General features: G+C 41.0%; 1 protein-coding gene across 1 annotated transcript in view; it reads right to left on the bottom strand.

Moving 5' to 3' along the window:
• Positions 1 to 15,556, bottom strand: part of drp2 (dystrophin related protein 2) — a 90,266-nt gene extending 74,710 nt beyond the window's left edge. The window contains exons 1-4 of the mRNA XM_063061366.1: positions 15,418 to 15,556; positions 6,335 to 6,491; positions 3,646 to 3,763; positions 2,144 to 2,412 (exon numbers count right to left, since the gene is read on the bottom strand). Coding sequence (XP_062917436.1) covers positions 2,144 to 2,412; positions 3,646 to 3,763; positions 6,335 to 6,491; positions 15,418 to 15,464 — 591 coding nt within the window. The 5' untranslated portion in view covers positions 15,465 to 15,556. The remainder of the gene's footprint in view (positions 1 to 2,143; positions 2,413 to 3,645; positions 3,764 to 6,334; positions 6,492 to 15,417) is intronic.
• Positions 15,557 to 16,105: the final 549 nt, after the last annotated feature.

The raw sequence follows: 16,105 nt of genomic DNA, 5'->3' as shown, positions 1-16,105 counted from the left end.
GTTTATATATTTATCATTACTGCATAATTTAACATCACTCAATTATTCAGTGATTTTTATATATTTGATTGACATGTTCTGCTAAGAATATCTCAACGATTCTGAAATGTGGCCCAACACCAAATGGTAGTAGAAAATCTGAAAAGGACATGCAGGGCCAATGCCCTGTGAGAGTGAAACTTAACCTTCCTGTTTTAGTATTCAATTCTCCTTGCAATAAGCAATGGTATTCTACTACCATTTTTTACTCCCAAAATGGTGTATTTCACATTTTCCCACATTATGTTCCATTTGTCAGTTTCTGTCCACTCAGTTAACCTATGTCTATCCCTTTGTATACCCTTTTGTCCTTTCACCACCAACGTATCCTTGGTTTGTCTCTGCATTCATCTCTTCCTGAGTCCTGATGAAGGATCTTGCCCCAAAACATCAATGCTAATCCCCATTCATAGATGCTGCCTAACTTCAACATCTTTCGTATGTGTTATTTATCCTTTCCTTCAAGTCACTTGTAAAAATTATAACAAATTGAGGTGCCAATTCTATTTCCCAGGGCTCATCAATTCTAACTATTTGCCACCCAGAAACTGATTTCTCACTAGTCAGATTTTCCCGAATGCCACAAGTTTTTATTTTGCACAATAAACAGCTCATGTTAGTACTTCAAATAACTCTTTAAAAAAAAAGATTCAGCATGATTCCCCTTTCACAAAACTATCTCAAATTTACTTGATTACCCTGAATTTTTCTAAGTACCCTCTATGTCTTTACTAATAATTTCTATTTTTTTCCCTATTTTGGACATTAAGCTAACTTTAGTTTTCTGCTTTCTGTCTTGCTTCTGTACCGAATAAAGGATTTATGTTGGCTGTTTGCCATTCTTCACCCATTCTTGTGAATTTCAGAGAATTGAAATTGATGCATTGACTATCTCACTATCTACTTTTTTTAAGAACCTAAAGATAAAGTCCATTAGGACTAAGCAACTTATCAGTTCATAACTTAACAATTTGCTCAAAAACATTAAAACATTCCCTGGTGATTTTCCCGACTTTCTCCTTCTTTTCTGATTCCAGTTTCACAATTATTTTGGGCACATTAGCTGCACTATCTTGAGAAGGGTTTTCAATCTGGGGTCCCCTGGTTAATGGTAGGTGTCCAAGGCATAAAAAAGGTGGAGAATCCTTGATCTAGAGTAAAGGTCAATGCAAGATACCTGCTTAATACTTTTTAAAAAATTCTATTATTAATTCCCGAGCTCATTTCCCACAGAACCAAGTCTGTGTAACATCAATAGAATCTTTATCTGTTTTTCCATTTCCGACACACTAATTTTTCCTTCCTTATTGATCTTTAAGACATCCTTTGCTGTATTTTATTTTTTATTTGCTATTCAATCTTCTGTCATGCTTTGATACAATCTAACTCTTATAGAATGGTGAGGCATCCTCTTCGAATTTCTCTTTCTTGATGGAATGCATCTTAAAAGAGAAACAAATAATTTAGGAAAGAGGTGAACATCAATACAATGGAGTTTCTGTCTCAACTGACCTTCTCACAGATGATAAGAAAGATTGACAGTGGAATTATACTGAATTTATTTGCCAGTGAATCAATGATACATTCTGAATCAGAGGTTGAAACTCCATGACATGGAAAATACAAATGCAACCTGTTGATGTTTTCAAAGAACATATGTTCTTGTTGCCTTTCAGGTTTCAGTGCCTGAAAGTCACATCTGGCCTTTTTTTCCCATTATAACGTTGTCTGACCTGTTGGATATTTTCAGTGATATCTGTTTTTATTTATTTTTGGCTTTTCTTTTCAATCCATTGGAAGGCTAAATTTGGCCTGGTCTTAGAGGTTACAAGATCGTAGCCCACTATATGTTACCTTAAGGTAATGAAACTTTAATGTAAGGTTGCTCCCAATCAGTGAATCACGCTCAAAAGACCGATATTCGATTTCCTAAATGCAAAGCATAAAGCGATGCAGTGTGCATATAAACTTCTCTCACCATACTCTAATGCAATCCGGTGTGTCCTGTTAGCAGTACAAGGAAGCAAATTTATAATCATCATGGGCAAGAACATTTCTCGATGTTACACCAATGTTTACATGCCAAATGCAGTTATAACTGTACCTTAGTTGCATCAATATGCTCCTGCAATGAATCAATGAAGAGATCTCCCACAGGCTCCCAGGAATCTCTAACAGCTTCAGCCTGATCCAAGGCAAGACTAATCTCTTCCATGGCACTTTGGAGCTCCAAAAGTCTCTCCATTGTTCTTTCGATGTGCCTGTGCCGGTCAATGCAACGAGCACTCAGTTTTTCCCACATTTCACTTGACACATTAGCCTGCTTCCAAATGTATCGACTCAAGTTCTGGATTCTTTGCTTTGGTGACATATCTGAAATTAGGTGTTTAGATATGTTAGATGGAATCATATACATGCTGGCTTAATGAAGATAACTGGATAAGAAGAGACTAAATCACCACTGGTATCCATCAGTATAGAAATATTTTGTAGGATTATGGGGTAGAAGTTGCCAGACTAGGAAGTATGGACAGGAATATAGCATAGGGGTGTCTGGTGTTTTTGTGAATTTCAACTTTAAGTTGTCAAATTATTGAAGCAAAAAAACAGAAGGTGACAACAATTTTTTAAGGAAAATACTATTGAACTTCATTTTACGTTAGATTTTAGTAAATAATTAAAATAAAAGCCAAGTAAAAGTGAGAAAGAAGAGAACAATTGAAGTTTGAAGATGCAGTATTTATAATGTTAAAATTAGACAATTCAGTTCTACAGGGTTACTATCATAATATTAGAATACACATCAAACTTAATTATTTTTTCCTTCTTCATCCATTTCTTTCATTAACAAATAGTAAATTAAACAATCCAAGTACACTCTTGGCATGAAGTACTGGCAGGCCCAGGGTCAAACTGACTACCTCAACTTTATAATTTCTTTTACTAATTGTATGAACAACAAACAGTGCAGAGGAGTATGACAGAGCAGCAAACTCTGAAAACAGTGAAATCTCATGGAGGGCATGGATCATAATTCAAATGAAAATGAATCTTCAGAACATGAGTAGTATGCACAAACTGATTCCAGATCTTTGAACTTACAACAAAGGGCTCCTTAGAGGAGACTTCTTTTTTTGTCTCTTTGTTGTGTTGTTTTATCTTTGCAATAAGACCACCCTATTCTCCTTGGCATTTGGAAGATATATGTTAAAATGATTCAAATGGTCTAAGAGATTTTAGAAAATGACACATGATAAACAAGTGGCAGAGTTGAAGGGCAGTACATAGATTTGCACTGGTGCCTGAAAGCAGTAGTTCTTCTGTTTTTCTCTTTATCTACACCACAATTTAGCCAGCCAGTGGTGTAGTGGCATCCACGAGGTGAGTGGTCCCAGGTTCCAATCAGGCTGGCTCCTTGCGCGCTTACCATCCATTCTGGGTTGAACATCGAGCTAGCAATTCAACTTGGCCTCGTAAAAAAAGATAAAAATTCTAAAGAAAAGGCAAGGTTGCAGCTCGATGTGCTACAAGGTGTGGAAAAGAACAGCAACAACAATACAATAATGGCAGAGAGAAAGCTACAAGCAAGCACAGTAATATGATGACCTTTATCGGGTGTTGGTTCCTCTGTCTCCTCAAGAGGATGCTGGGATAGAAATGCTTGAGCCGACTCCAAAGTTGCCAGTATGAATGGTCCCTTTGTCTTTACATCTTCCATGAAAGCCTTTATTGAAGCAACGTGGAAATAAAATTAAGAGCAAGTATCAAACATTTAGCATCTCAGTTATCAGGTTAGTAAATTGCTTGAGTAAAATATTGTTGCTTTTTTGAATTTTGATTGTGGAAGTATAATAGAAATTGTAAGAATCTGGACGACAATATTTAGGTGCCTATTGAAGTAGTTATCTGTTCAGGGGGCTTAACCTGAAACCAATTCATAAACAGGCATCTAAATGGAAGTTTGTGGAAAGGAAGGAATGGAGCCTGGTGACTTAATAAAAGTAAAACAATTGTGCCCGTTTGCAATCCGTTGACTGGATAGCTGCCACAGGGATCCCTGAGGTCACCGGCTACAGGTTCCAGGGCATAATTGAAACGTCAGCGTTGCTAGCCTGCATACTGGCAGCCTTTAACAGTCAATGTGGGGGAGAGAAGAGAACTAATGCAGTGGTTTTCAAGTTCTGAAGTGTTTTTCTGGTGGAAGACCTATCCTTTATGTTTAGTTGGAGCATCTGCCATATAATGCACTGCCTGCTTTAATCTAACACTGATGCCTTTTCCTTGTTACACTTCATGGTCATGATAAAATCTTTCATGTGCAGGCATTTCTCTCTTGCTGATTGAAGGTGGATTAAAATTTCCAAGCCTATGACCCATGTTGTTCACTTAATTTAAAGCATTTAAAATATTTAAGAATAAGCTGAGAACCAAAGGAGTTAAAAGTGGTGGTAGTTTGTTTTAATTTTGAAAACTTCTCATAATTATTGCCGCACTGGCAAAGGCCAATTATTTATGCTCTCGTAGGTGTGATCTGTGCTCCGGTGATCCCTGTGGCAGTGGCCTGGGTAGTAACTAGGAGCTTGACCATGTCACTCACTGTTGGAGAACCATTACCCACTGCATTTCCTCTACCTGGAGTTCCCCTTTCCCCAGCAATGGTTCCTCACATTGAGTTAATCCTGTCCCGATTCCCTCCTCTCCACTCAGTTTCCACCCTCACCCTCCTCCATTCTATGACCCTTTCACATTTTTTCCCTCGATTTCCATGACAATCTGCATTGCTGAAAGGAGTGAATAGTCGTGACTCACTTCACGGTGAATGAGACGTCAGCTGTTAGCTGGAGCACCTGCCATGTCTGAGCTCCTAGCTCTAAAATGGGATAAAGCTACAATCATAATTTCTTAAAGTTAGAATTTCCTGATTTAACAATTTTGTTTAGTGGCAGGTGGATCATACCATTTAATTGTTCAATTTAATATCAGAGAATGTATACAGTATACAACCTGAGATCCTTACTCTTTGTAAACATTCATGAAACAGAGAAAGAAAACCAAAGAAAAAATGACAAAAGAAAGATCAGAACTCCAAAGCCTCCCCTCCCCTCCCAAACACCAGCAGCAGCAAAGCATCAGCCCTTCCCTTCCCCCTCCCCAAAAAGCATCAGGCGCCCCACCAACCACCATGCAAGCCCCCAGAGACCATGATCCAGAGTCCATCAAAAACGACTGTCCATCTCAACACTGACTCCCTCTCTCTCACTAACGAGGGAGAGAGAGGTATCGCTCCTGGCACAGCGAGAAGAGAGGCCAACAGCTCGCTGTTTCGATGTTACAGTCTGCAACATCGCTTATTCGAGTTCCCCCAACACGAGAACCAACAGACTCTCTCTCACTGTTAAAAGAAAGAGAGAGAGAACGAGAGAGAGAAAGCGGGAGAGAGAGAGAGAGAGAGAGAGAGAGAAAGAGCGAGAAAGAGCTTGCGCGAGAGAGAAAGAGAGAGAGAGAGACAGAGTGCAGGGGCCTCTGATAGCTGTGCCTGCTATCTTGATGGTTCGATCTCCCATGACTCTTCAGTCAGTGGCATCGGTGTGGAATTGGGTTGTCCTCAGGGTCCGATTTAGCATACTAAAATCAGGTGAAGTCCAATTTTTAGGCTTGAGTTGGAAGCCTGACAGTTTCCAAATGTCAAGGGCATATAAAACACGTAGGAAACGAAGATAAATTCACAGACTAGGACTAGTTTATTAGGAAATAATATTTAATGTCTCACAGAATCTAACAGCATGTCATTGCTCACCAGTTTAAACTGTGATATTGCGAGCTTTGATGTTTGATTTCTAGACGATATGGTTTTGGCCTATAGTTACAGCAATGAAACTGGCAATAAACTTCCCTATGGGAAATGAATGCCACTCTTCTCCCGTCTGACTGCGATCACTTGATTAAATCAAGGAATTTCTTGCCTATGCTGCTCATTTATGGGAAATGCACCAGCCACCTGAATTTCAAGTAGGCCACCATGCAGTAATATATATCCTTTCTTACAGTGTCAGATGCAAATGCACCCTTTTGCTGTTTGATTATTAAGGTATGATGAGAACAACAGTACCCTCACAAAAACAGTTTGGCATACACCAATTTTTAATAGGGTATCCCCCTTTAAGAGAGATTTGTATTCCATTTGTAACTTGAAATCAGCAAAATGAAATATAACCAGTATGAGCAATCACTGTTAATGAGATATTTTGCAAGAGCAGAAATGTATACCTGCCGCTGATTGTTTCCTTCAACTCACCGAGTGGAATTCATTGTAGCGCTGCACTGCGCCAATGTCCCCAGTGAAGGGCAGCTGCTCGGACAGCTCCTCGTCTTTCACAGTCAACCAGTCAATGATCTCCTGCAAGGACAGCTGCAGCTTGCCACTGTGATCTGAGAGCGCTTCCAGCCGAGCCCTTCAGACAGAAAGGTGGGGTTGAAGCAGAAGTGTTAGTTCAGTGAAGGTAAGGAGGGTGTCAGGACATCACTGTTCACATTGCATGCACTATCATTGGAACATGGGGTCACGTATCTGATCTTTAATCTGAGGGCATATTCTGAGAAACATTGATGCAGGTTCAGAGCTGCTACCCCCAACCCCTGGCTGACTGCTCTGGGGCATGTCATCTCTTTACAGCACAGACATTGTGCCGTCTTCCATTCGGAACCCGTTTGCATCCATGGAATAGCTTAGGCATTTGAGAGATCCCAAACCCTGGCTCACTGGCTTCCAAAGGCCTTGACATTCATAAACATTCAAAATCACTTGGAGCCTGTTAAAAAAATTAAAATGTTAAAGAAATTAAATTATTAAAAGATTGAACATAATGAAAACACTTGAATTTAATAAGTCAAATCAAAAATTCTCTTTGCAGCCCATTTTTTCCCATTCATTTTATCTCAAGCTAATTCTAACCTGCCACAGGGTCAACAGACTGATGAGCAATCTCAAAAAGTCACCATTACTCAATGAGGAATCCACCAGCACAGCAGAGATATCCTGGTGCTTGGCTGAGTGCAGGTGACTCTTCAACCTCCCTTTGGAAATAGATCAACAGAAGGCTTCACTGCTGAAAGGTTCAGGTTAAATATCTGCAGATCTACACATGTTTTGTCTGCAATGGATGAGCTGGCCACAAAGACAAAAAATAATAAAATAGTTCCAATTATACATCAGGCTGACCTGCACTGCAAATATCAGTATCAGCCTCCCCACTCACCCACTCACCCACTCACCCACTCTCCCACTCTCTTCACCCACTCACCCACTCTCTTCACCACAGCTCTCTCTCTCAACAGTATTCTGGGATTCACTACATTTGTAGGTTGTGGGCAGCCTTTCAATTCCTTTACTGAAAGCCATTATTCAATTCTAAATTGGTCTGCAGGTTATTCAGCTACATAGTACTTATGACCAACTGTGATGAAGTTTAATTCCTTGTCTGTACTTCAATTTCTAACTTTGATTTTTTATATTATTCTTCACTGTTTATAATTGATTTATAATGTTGATTTTCGGCACCAACGCATCACATCAAATTTCTAACACATGTGGTGAATAAAGTTTATCCTTGATCCTTGATGTGATGCAGTTCTCTCTTGGGGTCCCCACATATTATTCACAGGTATTAGCTTCAAAGGGTGTGCATCAACTCATTTTAATCTCAAATGGGAAGTATAGCAGTCAATTATGCCATCATCTGGGGGCCTTCTGGAATGATCTGACATAGTATCTGGAGGGAATTTCCGTTCTATCTGACACCTGGTAAAAAGTGTGGGTGGACAGTGAAAAACTTTGCAACAACGATCAAATTCTTCTGTTTTTGCAGAGGTAGGTCATGTTTACTTGTTGCCTGAATTAAACATTTCCCTTTTGCTTTAGGAAGACAGGGATATTTTCAGAGTTTGCTCGTTCTCATTAAAATTCCAAAGGCCCTGAGCTAAATTAGGGCAGAATTAGATTTATTATCACTGGAATATGATGTAAAGTTTGTTGTTTTGCTGCAGCGGTACATTGCAAAGACATGAAAATCCATAATTTATAAACAAAACAAATAGCACAGAGAAAGGAATAATTGGGTAGTGTTCATGGGCTATTCAGAAATCCGATGGTGGATCTGATGTCATTAAATCATTGGTTTTCAGGCTTTTGTATCTCTCCCTGATGGTAGTAATGAGAAGGAGGCACGTCTAAAATGGCGAGGGCTCTTTATAATGGGACGCTGCCATCTTGAGGCAATACCTTTGACAGATGTCCTGAACGGGGTGGAGGGTTGTGCCTGTGATGGAACTGGCTGAGTCTACAGCTCTCTGCAGCCTTTTGTGATCTGTGCATTGGAGGCTCCATATACCAGGCTGTGATGCAACCAGTCAGAATGCTTTCCACTGTACATTTACAAAATGGAGGAGGAGAAGATGGCGGCGCGACGCAGCGCGCGCGGCCTCCCCGGTGAATGATATCTGTAATCTGTCAAGTAGGGGACCGTGCACAATTCCAATTTGATGGAGACAGACGTGAGAGTACGGAGGAACATCTAGAAAACTTCTGAAATGCCCGCTTTGCTGCCACTGCTACTGTGTGGTAACCGGAATCTCCGGAGCAGAAGGCCCTGAATCCTCAGCTTTGCTTGTTTCGGCAGCTGGGGCGAGGTCGAAGGCACTCGGCAGAGGATGGCGCTCGGGAGGCTGTATCGGAGGGGCTGGTCGGAGGCTAGAAGTTTTCGGATGGACGGACTCGGTGTCGGCTGTGGTCGGCTGCTTCCAAGGCATCGACAGTTGACGGTGCCTGGAGGTTTATGGCAGGGAGTTTCTCCCTTTTGCCGCCTGCTATCGGGGACTCGGGAGTCGATCGACTCGGGGATTTTGAGACTTTTTTTACCATGGTTTGTTCTTTATCAAATTATGGTATTGCTTTGCACTGCTGTAACTATATGTTATAATTATGTGGTTCCGTCAGTGTTAGTCTTTGGTCTGTCCTGTTTTCTGTGATATCACTCTGGAGGAACATTGTATCATTTAGTAACGCATGTATGCATTTCTAAATGACAATAAAAGAGGACTGGGTGTTCTCATAACCTAATAATCTAATCCTTGGTGACGTCCCAGACTCCTCAGACCCCTAATGAAGTAAAGGCACAGGTGTGCCTTCTTCATGTCTGCATCAATGTGTTAGGCCAGGATAGATCTGCGATGCTAATGTGCGGGAACTTGAAATTGTTCACCTGTTCCACTGCTGACCCCTCAGTGAGGGCTGGTATGTGTTTTTTCTAACTTCCTGTTACTGAAGTCCACAATCAATTCCTTGATCTTGCTAACCTTGAGAGCGAGGATGTTATTGTGATACTACTCAGGCAGCAGAGCTTCCTTGCTTCTGTAAGCCTAGCAGCCATCTGAGCTTAGTGGTGTCATTGTCAAGTTTATAGATGGCATTTGAGCTGTGCCTAGCCACACAGCCGTGAGTAGAGCAGTGGGCTAAGCGTGGTCCTTGAGATGTGCCTGTGTCGACAGTCAGCAAGGAGGAGATGTTATTACTGATCTGTATTGACTGTAGAAAATTGTAAACTGTAAATTGTGACAAATATGTAAACCTCACTCAGAACAGCGAGAATGATTCAGTCTCTTCTGTATATATTTTATTTAAAGAAAATATTTTGTAAATCCTATTTTATTGCTTAGCTGCTGAGCTCAACTGTACCTCTACTTTTTGGTTTCCTGGCGGTCGAAGGCAATGATTAAATTGATCTATATTTATGCTTTAAAAGACTTCAACTTCACCAAGGACTATCACAATTGCCTGGAGTTCGTTCATTAAAAAATTCCAGCTAAGGTTTTATTCTTACTCAACAAATCTCTGAGAAATAGATTTCAATTTCCTTGCATGAAATTTGTGCCTGCCAAGATAAAGAATGTTGTTGAGGGAGAAGTGAAACTTCTATTTTTTATCATCTGGAATTCACATCAAGCAAACTCAGTTCCGTTGCAGCGCAGGCAGAGGCAAAGAAATCTCCTCATGGAACTGATTGAATTGAACTCTCAGAACAATATCCTCCAAGACGTGTAATAGTCTATGGCAGTGTTAATCTACATTAATTCTAAAGTATGGGAAAAAGCTGTTGTGTATTTTATAACATCACTGAGTGATTAAAAGTGATAGTGGATAGATTTATAAAACACAAAGGAGACCATTTGGCCCATCAGTTTCATAAGGGCTTTCAAGGGAGACATTCCATTTGTCCCATTCATCTTTTCCTATTTTCTTGTACCCCTGTAACTAATCCTCTCTCACACACACCCAGCAATTTTCTGCATTTTGTCATTAATCTACACTAAAGGCTAATTTACAGTAACCAATTAACTCACCAGCTCAACTTTCGGACGCGGGAGGGAACTGGTGCGTCTGGAAGAAGCCACCATGGTCACTGAGAGAAGACGCTATTTTATTTCCAGACAAGCAGCACCAGAGTTGAGGATTGAGTCTGAGTCCCAGGAGCTGTGAGGCAGTGAAACTATTTACTGTACCCTCGCAGTTGCCCTTAGCTACACTGCCTCATGATCTGCTGAACAGCGGGAACTTCTGGGGGAAAAGGGTGAACTTGATAAAGGGAGAGAGAAGAAAAAGGTAGAGTTTGATAGAGTTTGAGGACAGGAAGAGAATGTGTGTGTGTGTTTATGTGTTGTGTGTGAGAGAGAGAGAGAGTGAGAAAGGAGGGATAGAGAGAACAGGCAGAAAGAAAGAGAGGGAAAGACAGTCAGAGACAGACAAGCAGGCAGGCAGAGAGGAAGGGAGGAAAGATCACCCTACCTAGTCTGCAGAGGTGCAGGACATCCTTGAAGAAATTGAGCGAGAGGCTGCAGTGAGGTTGTGAGGCCTACAGTCAGTCTCAGCAAAAAGCAGAGAGGGTCATGGCACAAGAGATTTTGAAGTGGATAGCAAATGAGATAACCACCTCAGGGAACCCAGCAACAGAGTTGGAATTGATATCAAGATGCAGAAAGCGATGGTGAGCAGAGTCAGTCACCGAGTGGTAAACAGGGCTAGGTGAGTATTGCTACTACTTTTACATTTTAACATTCTAAGAGGAACCAATCCTGAGATTTTGAGGAGGAAGAAGAGGGAAAGAGGGAGAGAAGGAGAGAGGAAGAGAGAGAAAATCAATGCCACTTCCAGTGTCCATCTACCTTCATATCTTCTGCAAATTTAGCTGCAAGGCCATCAATTCCATCCTCTAAATCATTTTCATATCATCTGCAAAGAAGTGGTCCCAATACCCAGCCCCTGTGGAAAACCTTCAGTCACCGGCAGCCAATCTGAAAAGTCCCTCTTTATTCCTATACTTTGCCTCTAGCCAATCAGTCAGTTTTCTATTCAAGCTAGTATTGTTTCTGTACTACCGTGGGTGCTTATCTTGTTAGGCAGCCTCATGTTTGACACCTTGTCAAAGGCCTTCTGAAAGTCCAAGCAAAGAACATCCACTCACTCTCCTCTGTCTCTTCTTACTATTATTTTCGCAAAGAATTCCCACACATTTGTCAGGAAAGATTTCCCTTTAAGGAAACCATGCTGACTTTGTCCTGTGCCTCCAAGTACCCCAAAACCTCATCCTTAATACTGGATTCCAACTTCTCCCCTACCACTGAAGTCATTTCCTTATATTGTCTTTTCCTCTGCCTCCCTTCTTCTTAAAGAATGGAGTGACATTTGCAATTTTCCTGCCCTCTGGAACCATTCCAGATTCTAGTGATTATTGAAGGATCATTACCAATGCCTCCACAATCTCTTCAGTTACCTCTTTCATAACGCTGGGGTATAGTCTATTTGGTTCTGGTACCTTATATACTTTCAGACTTTCAGTTTCCCAAGCACCTTCTCCTTCATCATAGAAATTACACCCACTTCTGCCCTGATATTCTCAAATTTCTGGCATACAGCTTGTGCTTTTACCTCCACAAGCCTTCTAGGGCCTGCTGCAGTGAAGCATTCCTGCAGCATGATGCAGCCACCACCATGCTTCATGGTAGGGATGGTGTGTTTGTGATGATGTATGGTGTTTAGCTTACGCCAAAAATAGCATTTAGTCTGATGGCCAAAAAGATCAATTTTGGTTTCATTAGATCATAGAACCTTCTTCTGGCAAACTCTAGCTGACATTTCATGTGAGTATTTTCAACAATGGCTTTCTCTTTGCCATTCTCCCATAAAGCTGTGACTGGTGAAGTACAGTTGTTATATGCACAGTCTCTCCCATCTCAGCCACTGAAGCTTGTAACTCCTTCAGAGTTGTCATAGGTCTCTTGGTGGCCTCCCTCACTGGTTCTCTTCTTGCATGGTCACTCGTTTTTGAGGATGGCCTGCTCTTGGCAGATTTATAGCTGTGCTACATTCTTTCCATTTCTTGATGATTGACTCTACTGTACTCTAAGGGATATTCAGTGACTTGGAAATTTTCTTGTACCCATCTCCTGACTTGTGCTTTTCAATAACCTTTTTGCGGAGTTGCTTGGAGTGTTCTTTTGTCTTCATGGTGTAGTTTTCGTCAGGATACTGACTCACCAGCAGCTGGTCCTTCCAGATACAAGTGCATTTTTACTACAATCAATTGAAACACCTTGACTGCACACAGGTCTCCAAAAACAGATCTCCATTTAACGAATTATGTGGCTTTTAAAACCAATTGTCTGCACCAGTGATGATCTGGTGTGTCATATTAAAGGGGGTAAATACTAAAGCAATCAAATATTTTGTGTTTTATATTTGTAATTATTTAGATTACCTTGAAGAGATCTGTTTTCACTTTGACACAAAAGAGTCTTTTTCTGTTGATCAGTGTCAAAAAAAAACCCCAAATTAAATCCACTGTGATTCAGTGTTGTAAAACAATAAAACATGAATAGGCACTGTATAGGCACACTAAGCTACTCGAGATTCATCTCCTTACAGGCAGCCACAAAACTAAGAAACCCAACAGAACTCATTGGAAATAGAAGACTGCCAAACACGCAAAGTATAGAAAAAAAAACCTAATTGTTTAAACAATAAAAGTAAATAAAAAACATTCAGAACTGAAGTTAATGAAAGTGAGTCCACAGCCACAAAGGCATTCCAGGAGCCCATTAGTTGCAGACCAATAGTTCAGGACGGAGACAAATAAGTCTTGCATGTAGCGAGCAGAACACTGGCCTGTCCCTTGCCTCTGGCCCCAACACCCTGACCTTTTCAATCTGTCCCAACCCAAAGCTTAAATCGGCAAAACAGCGGGCCCTTCTTTCCAATTCGGCCCGGCACTTAATTCACTTAAACATTGGCGCGTTCCTCCCTCTCAGGCCCAGGCCCCACTGCCATGCCTTGGTTCCAAGCCCACTCCAGCAGCCAAACATTGGCTGGTTTCCCATTCTTGGGCAGGGGCCGCACTGCCTCAATTTGGCTCAGTCATGCCACGCTGCACCTTTGAGACTTCAGTTCACACCGCAAATATGGCAGGATGTTCAGGCGATTCAAAAGGTCATCTCCAAAAGAGAAATAACGGGCTATTGATCGCAGTGATCCTTTTTGAGAATAACAGTGAGTAATAAAGTAGGTAATAGTTATGTTTGTTGCTAGCAAGTCGTCGCTGTGCCTCACCAACGCCATCTTAAACTGGAACATAGCTTCCCAGGGGAAGGCATCACTAGTCAAATTTGTCAAACTACGGACCGCTCTGCTGTACAGGAGGGGACAAATTCCAGGTTAAATCTTCAGCATTGAGAGAGTGCTACACTATTGAAGGTGCTATCTTTAGACTGATAGCCAATCTCTTTTCTGGGATGGATACAAAAGTTTCAAAGTAATTTTTGACAAATATTGAAGAGTTTATTTGGGCATCATTGGTAGAATTCATCAATTAAACTAAGTCTGTAAAGTAAATGATCATCACTTTTCTGTTTATGTAGTCTTGCTCTGTAGTCAGTTATGTAGCTGATTTGGTTGGAGTTATATGAAGTTTCAAGCATAAAAAAATGAGATTGTATAGGAAAACTGCTTGTGAAACTCCGATCAACAGAATGTTTCAGGAACTAAATGAAGCATCTTCATCTGTCTGTCTCAAACATGTGATCTTCATGACCTTGGACCAGAGCAGCTTGTGCTTAGGAACACTATGATCCTTATATTCCCCACCTGAGTCATAAAATATATCAAGAAATATGTATCAATAGTCTCATTCCCATTCTGACATGTCTATCCATGGCCTCCTCTACTGTAAAGATGAACATGCCCTTACACTTCCTCCCTTACCACCATTCAGGGCCCCAAGCAGTCCTTCCAGGTGAGGCAACACTTCACCTGTGAGTCGACTGGGGTGATATACTGCGTCTGGTGCTCCCGATGTGGCCTTTTATATATTGGTGAGACCCGACGCAGACTGGGAGACCGCTTTGCTGAACATCTATGCTCTGTCCGCCAGAGAAAGCAGGATCTCCCAGTGGCCACACATTTTAATTCCACATCCCATTCCCATTCTGACATGTCTATCCACGGCCTCCTCTACTGTAAAGATGATGCCACACTCAGGTTGGAGGAACAACACCTTATATTCTGTCTGGGTAGCCTCCAACCTGATAGCATGAACATCGACTTCTCTAACTTATGCTAAGGCCCCACCTCCTCCTCGTACCCCATCTGTTACTTATTTTTATGCACACATTCTTTCTGTCACTCTCCTTTTTCTCCCTCTGTCCCTCTGAATATACCTCTTGCCCATCCTCTGGTCCCCCCCCCCCGTCTTTCTTCCCAGATCTCCTGTCCCATGATCCTCTCGTATCCCCTTTTGCCTATCACCTGTCCAGCTCTTGGCTCTATCCCTCCCCCTCCTGTCTTCTCCTATCATTTTGCATCTCCCCCTCCCCCTCCAACTTTCAAATCCCTTACTCACTCTTCCTTCAGTTAGTCCTGACGAAGGGTCTCGACCTGAAACGTCGACTGCACCTCTTCCTACAGATGCTGCCTGGCCTGCTGCATTCACCAGCAACTTTGATGTGTGTTGCTTGAATTTTCAGCATCTGCAGAATTCCTGTTGTATCAATAGTCTGGCAGGATCAACTTCACCACAGCTATTTTAACAGTTCTGGTGGGAGAACACCTATCAATTTCTTCAAGGACAAATAGGGATGACCAATTAATGTTGGTCTTAACAGCAACTTCCACTTTCCATAAACAATTTTTAAAAAAAGACTTTGATCACATTGACCAAGGTTGGGATGCTAATTTATCTCTGGCAGCTCAGTCCCTCTGTGAAAACCCTGAGCAAGCTGTCCCTCATCAGCCATGGACCTAAAAATATTAACGATTTTTAATTAGAATGCATTCACCTGATATTTTGAGATTTCTTCTTGATCTCGTTCCAGCAGAGGTTCATCTCCCCGAAGTGCTGTTAAAATGCCTGTGAGTCAATTCTTTTGTTCTCTTTGTTTGGTTTTCACATTTGTTCCAAGCATCTTGAATTAACAATTGTAACTATAAAGATAATTATAATAGTGTATTAAAATATATGTTTGAATGTTTCAAACAAATGATTTGCACTGAGTCATTATTAGTTTTACTATTTGTTTTTTTTATGTTGATTTTGTTAGTGTACCAAAAATATATATACTCACAATATTGCTATAATAACACAAAAATTAACAACTATGTATGTTGTTAATCTGAAATAAAAATAGAAAATGGAGTAAGTATTAGTTTCCTTCCATATAAGCTGCTTGACCTACTGGGTATTTTCAGCCTTTTCAGTTTCAATTACACTCATGATAATGCACAACACTTAGGAAATAGCTGTTAACTAGTGTAATGCCCTGGTTCACATTTTCACTCTAATGCGGTAGGTATTTCATTTAGCAGCTCTGTAAGAGCAGTCTGTTCTGCTTTCAGCCTGTTTGGGATATTGTTGAAGATAAGGGATGATGTGGAATGTGAGTCATCCAATTAGCGAGAGATTTTCTTGGTGAGGGACAATAAGATTGGTCTTGAGTTTTTTGTTCGGTGGAAGATGAAGAGAGAAGA

Source organism: Mobula hypostoma, chromosome 10, assembly GCF_963921235.1.
Source record: "Mobula hypostoma chromosome 10, sMobHyp1.1, whole genome shotgun sequence".
In the NCBI taxonomy this organism is placed as follows: Eukaryota; Metazoa; Chordata; class Chondrichthyes; order Myliobatiformes; family Myliobatidae; genus Mobula; species Mobula hypostoma.
The sequence above is the reverse complement of the archived record's forward strand: the minus strand, read 5'-3'. Positions and strand labels throughout refer to the sequence as shown.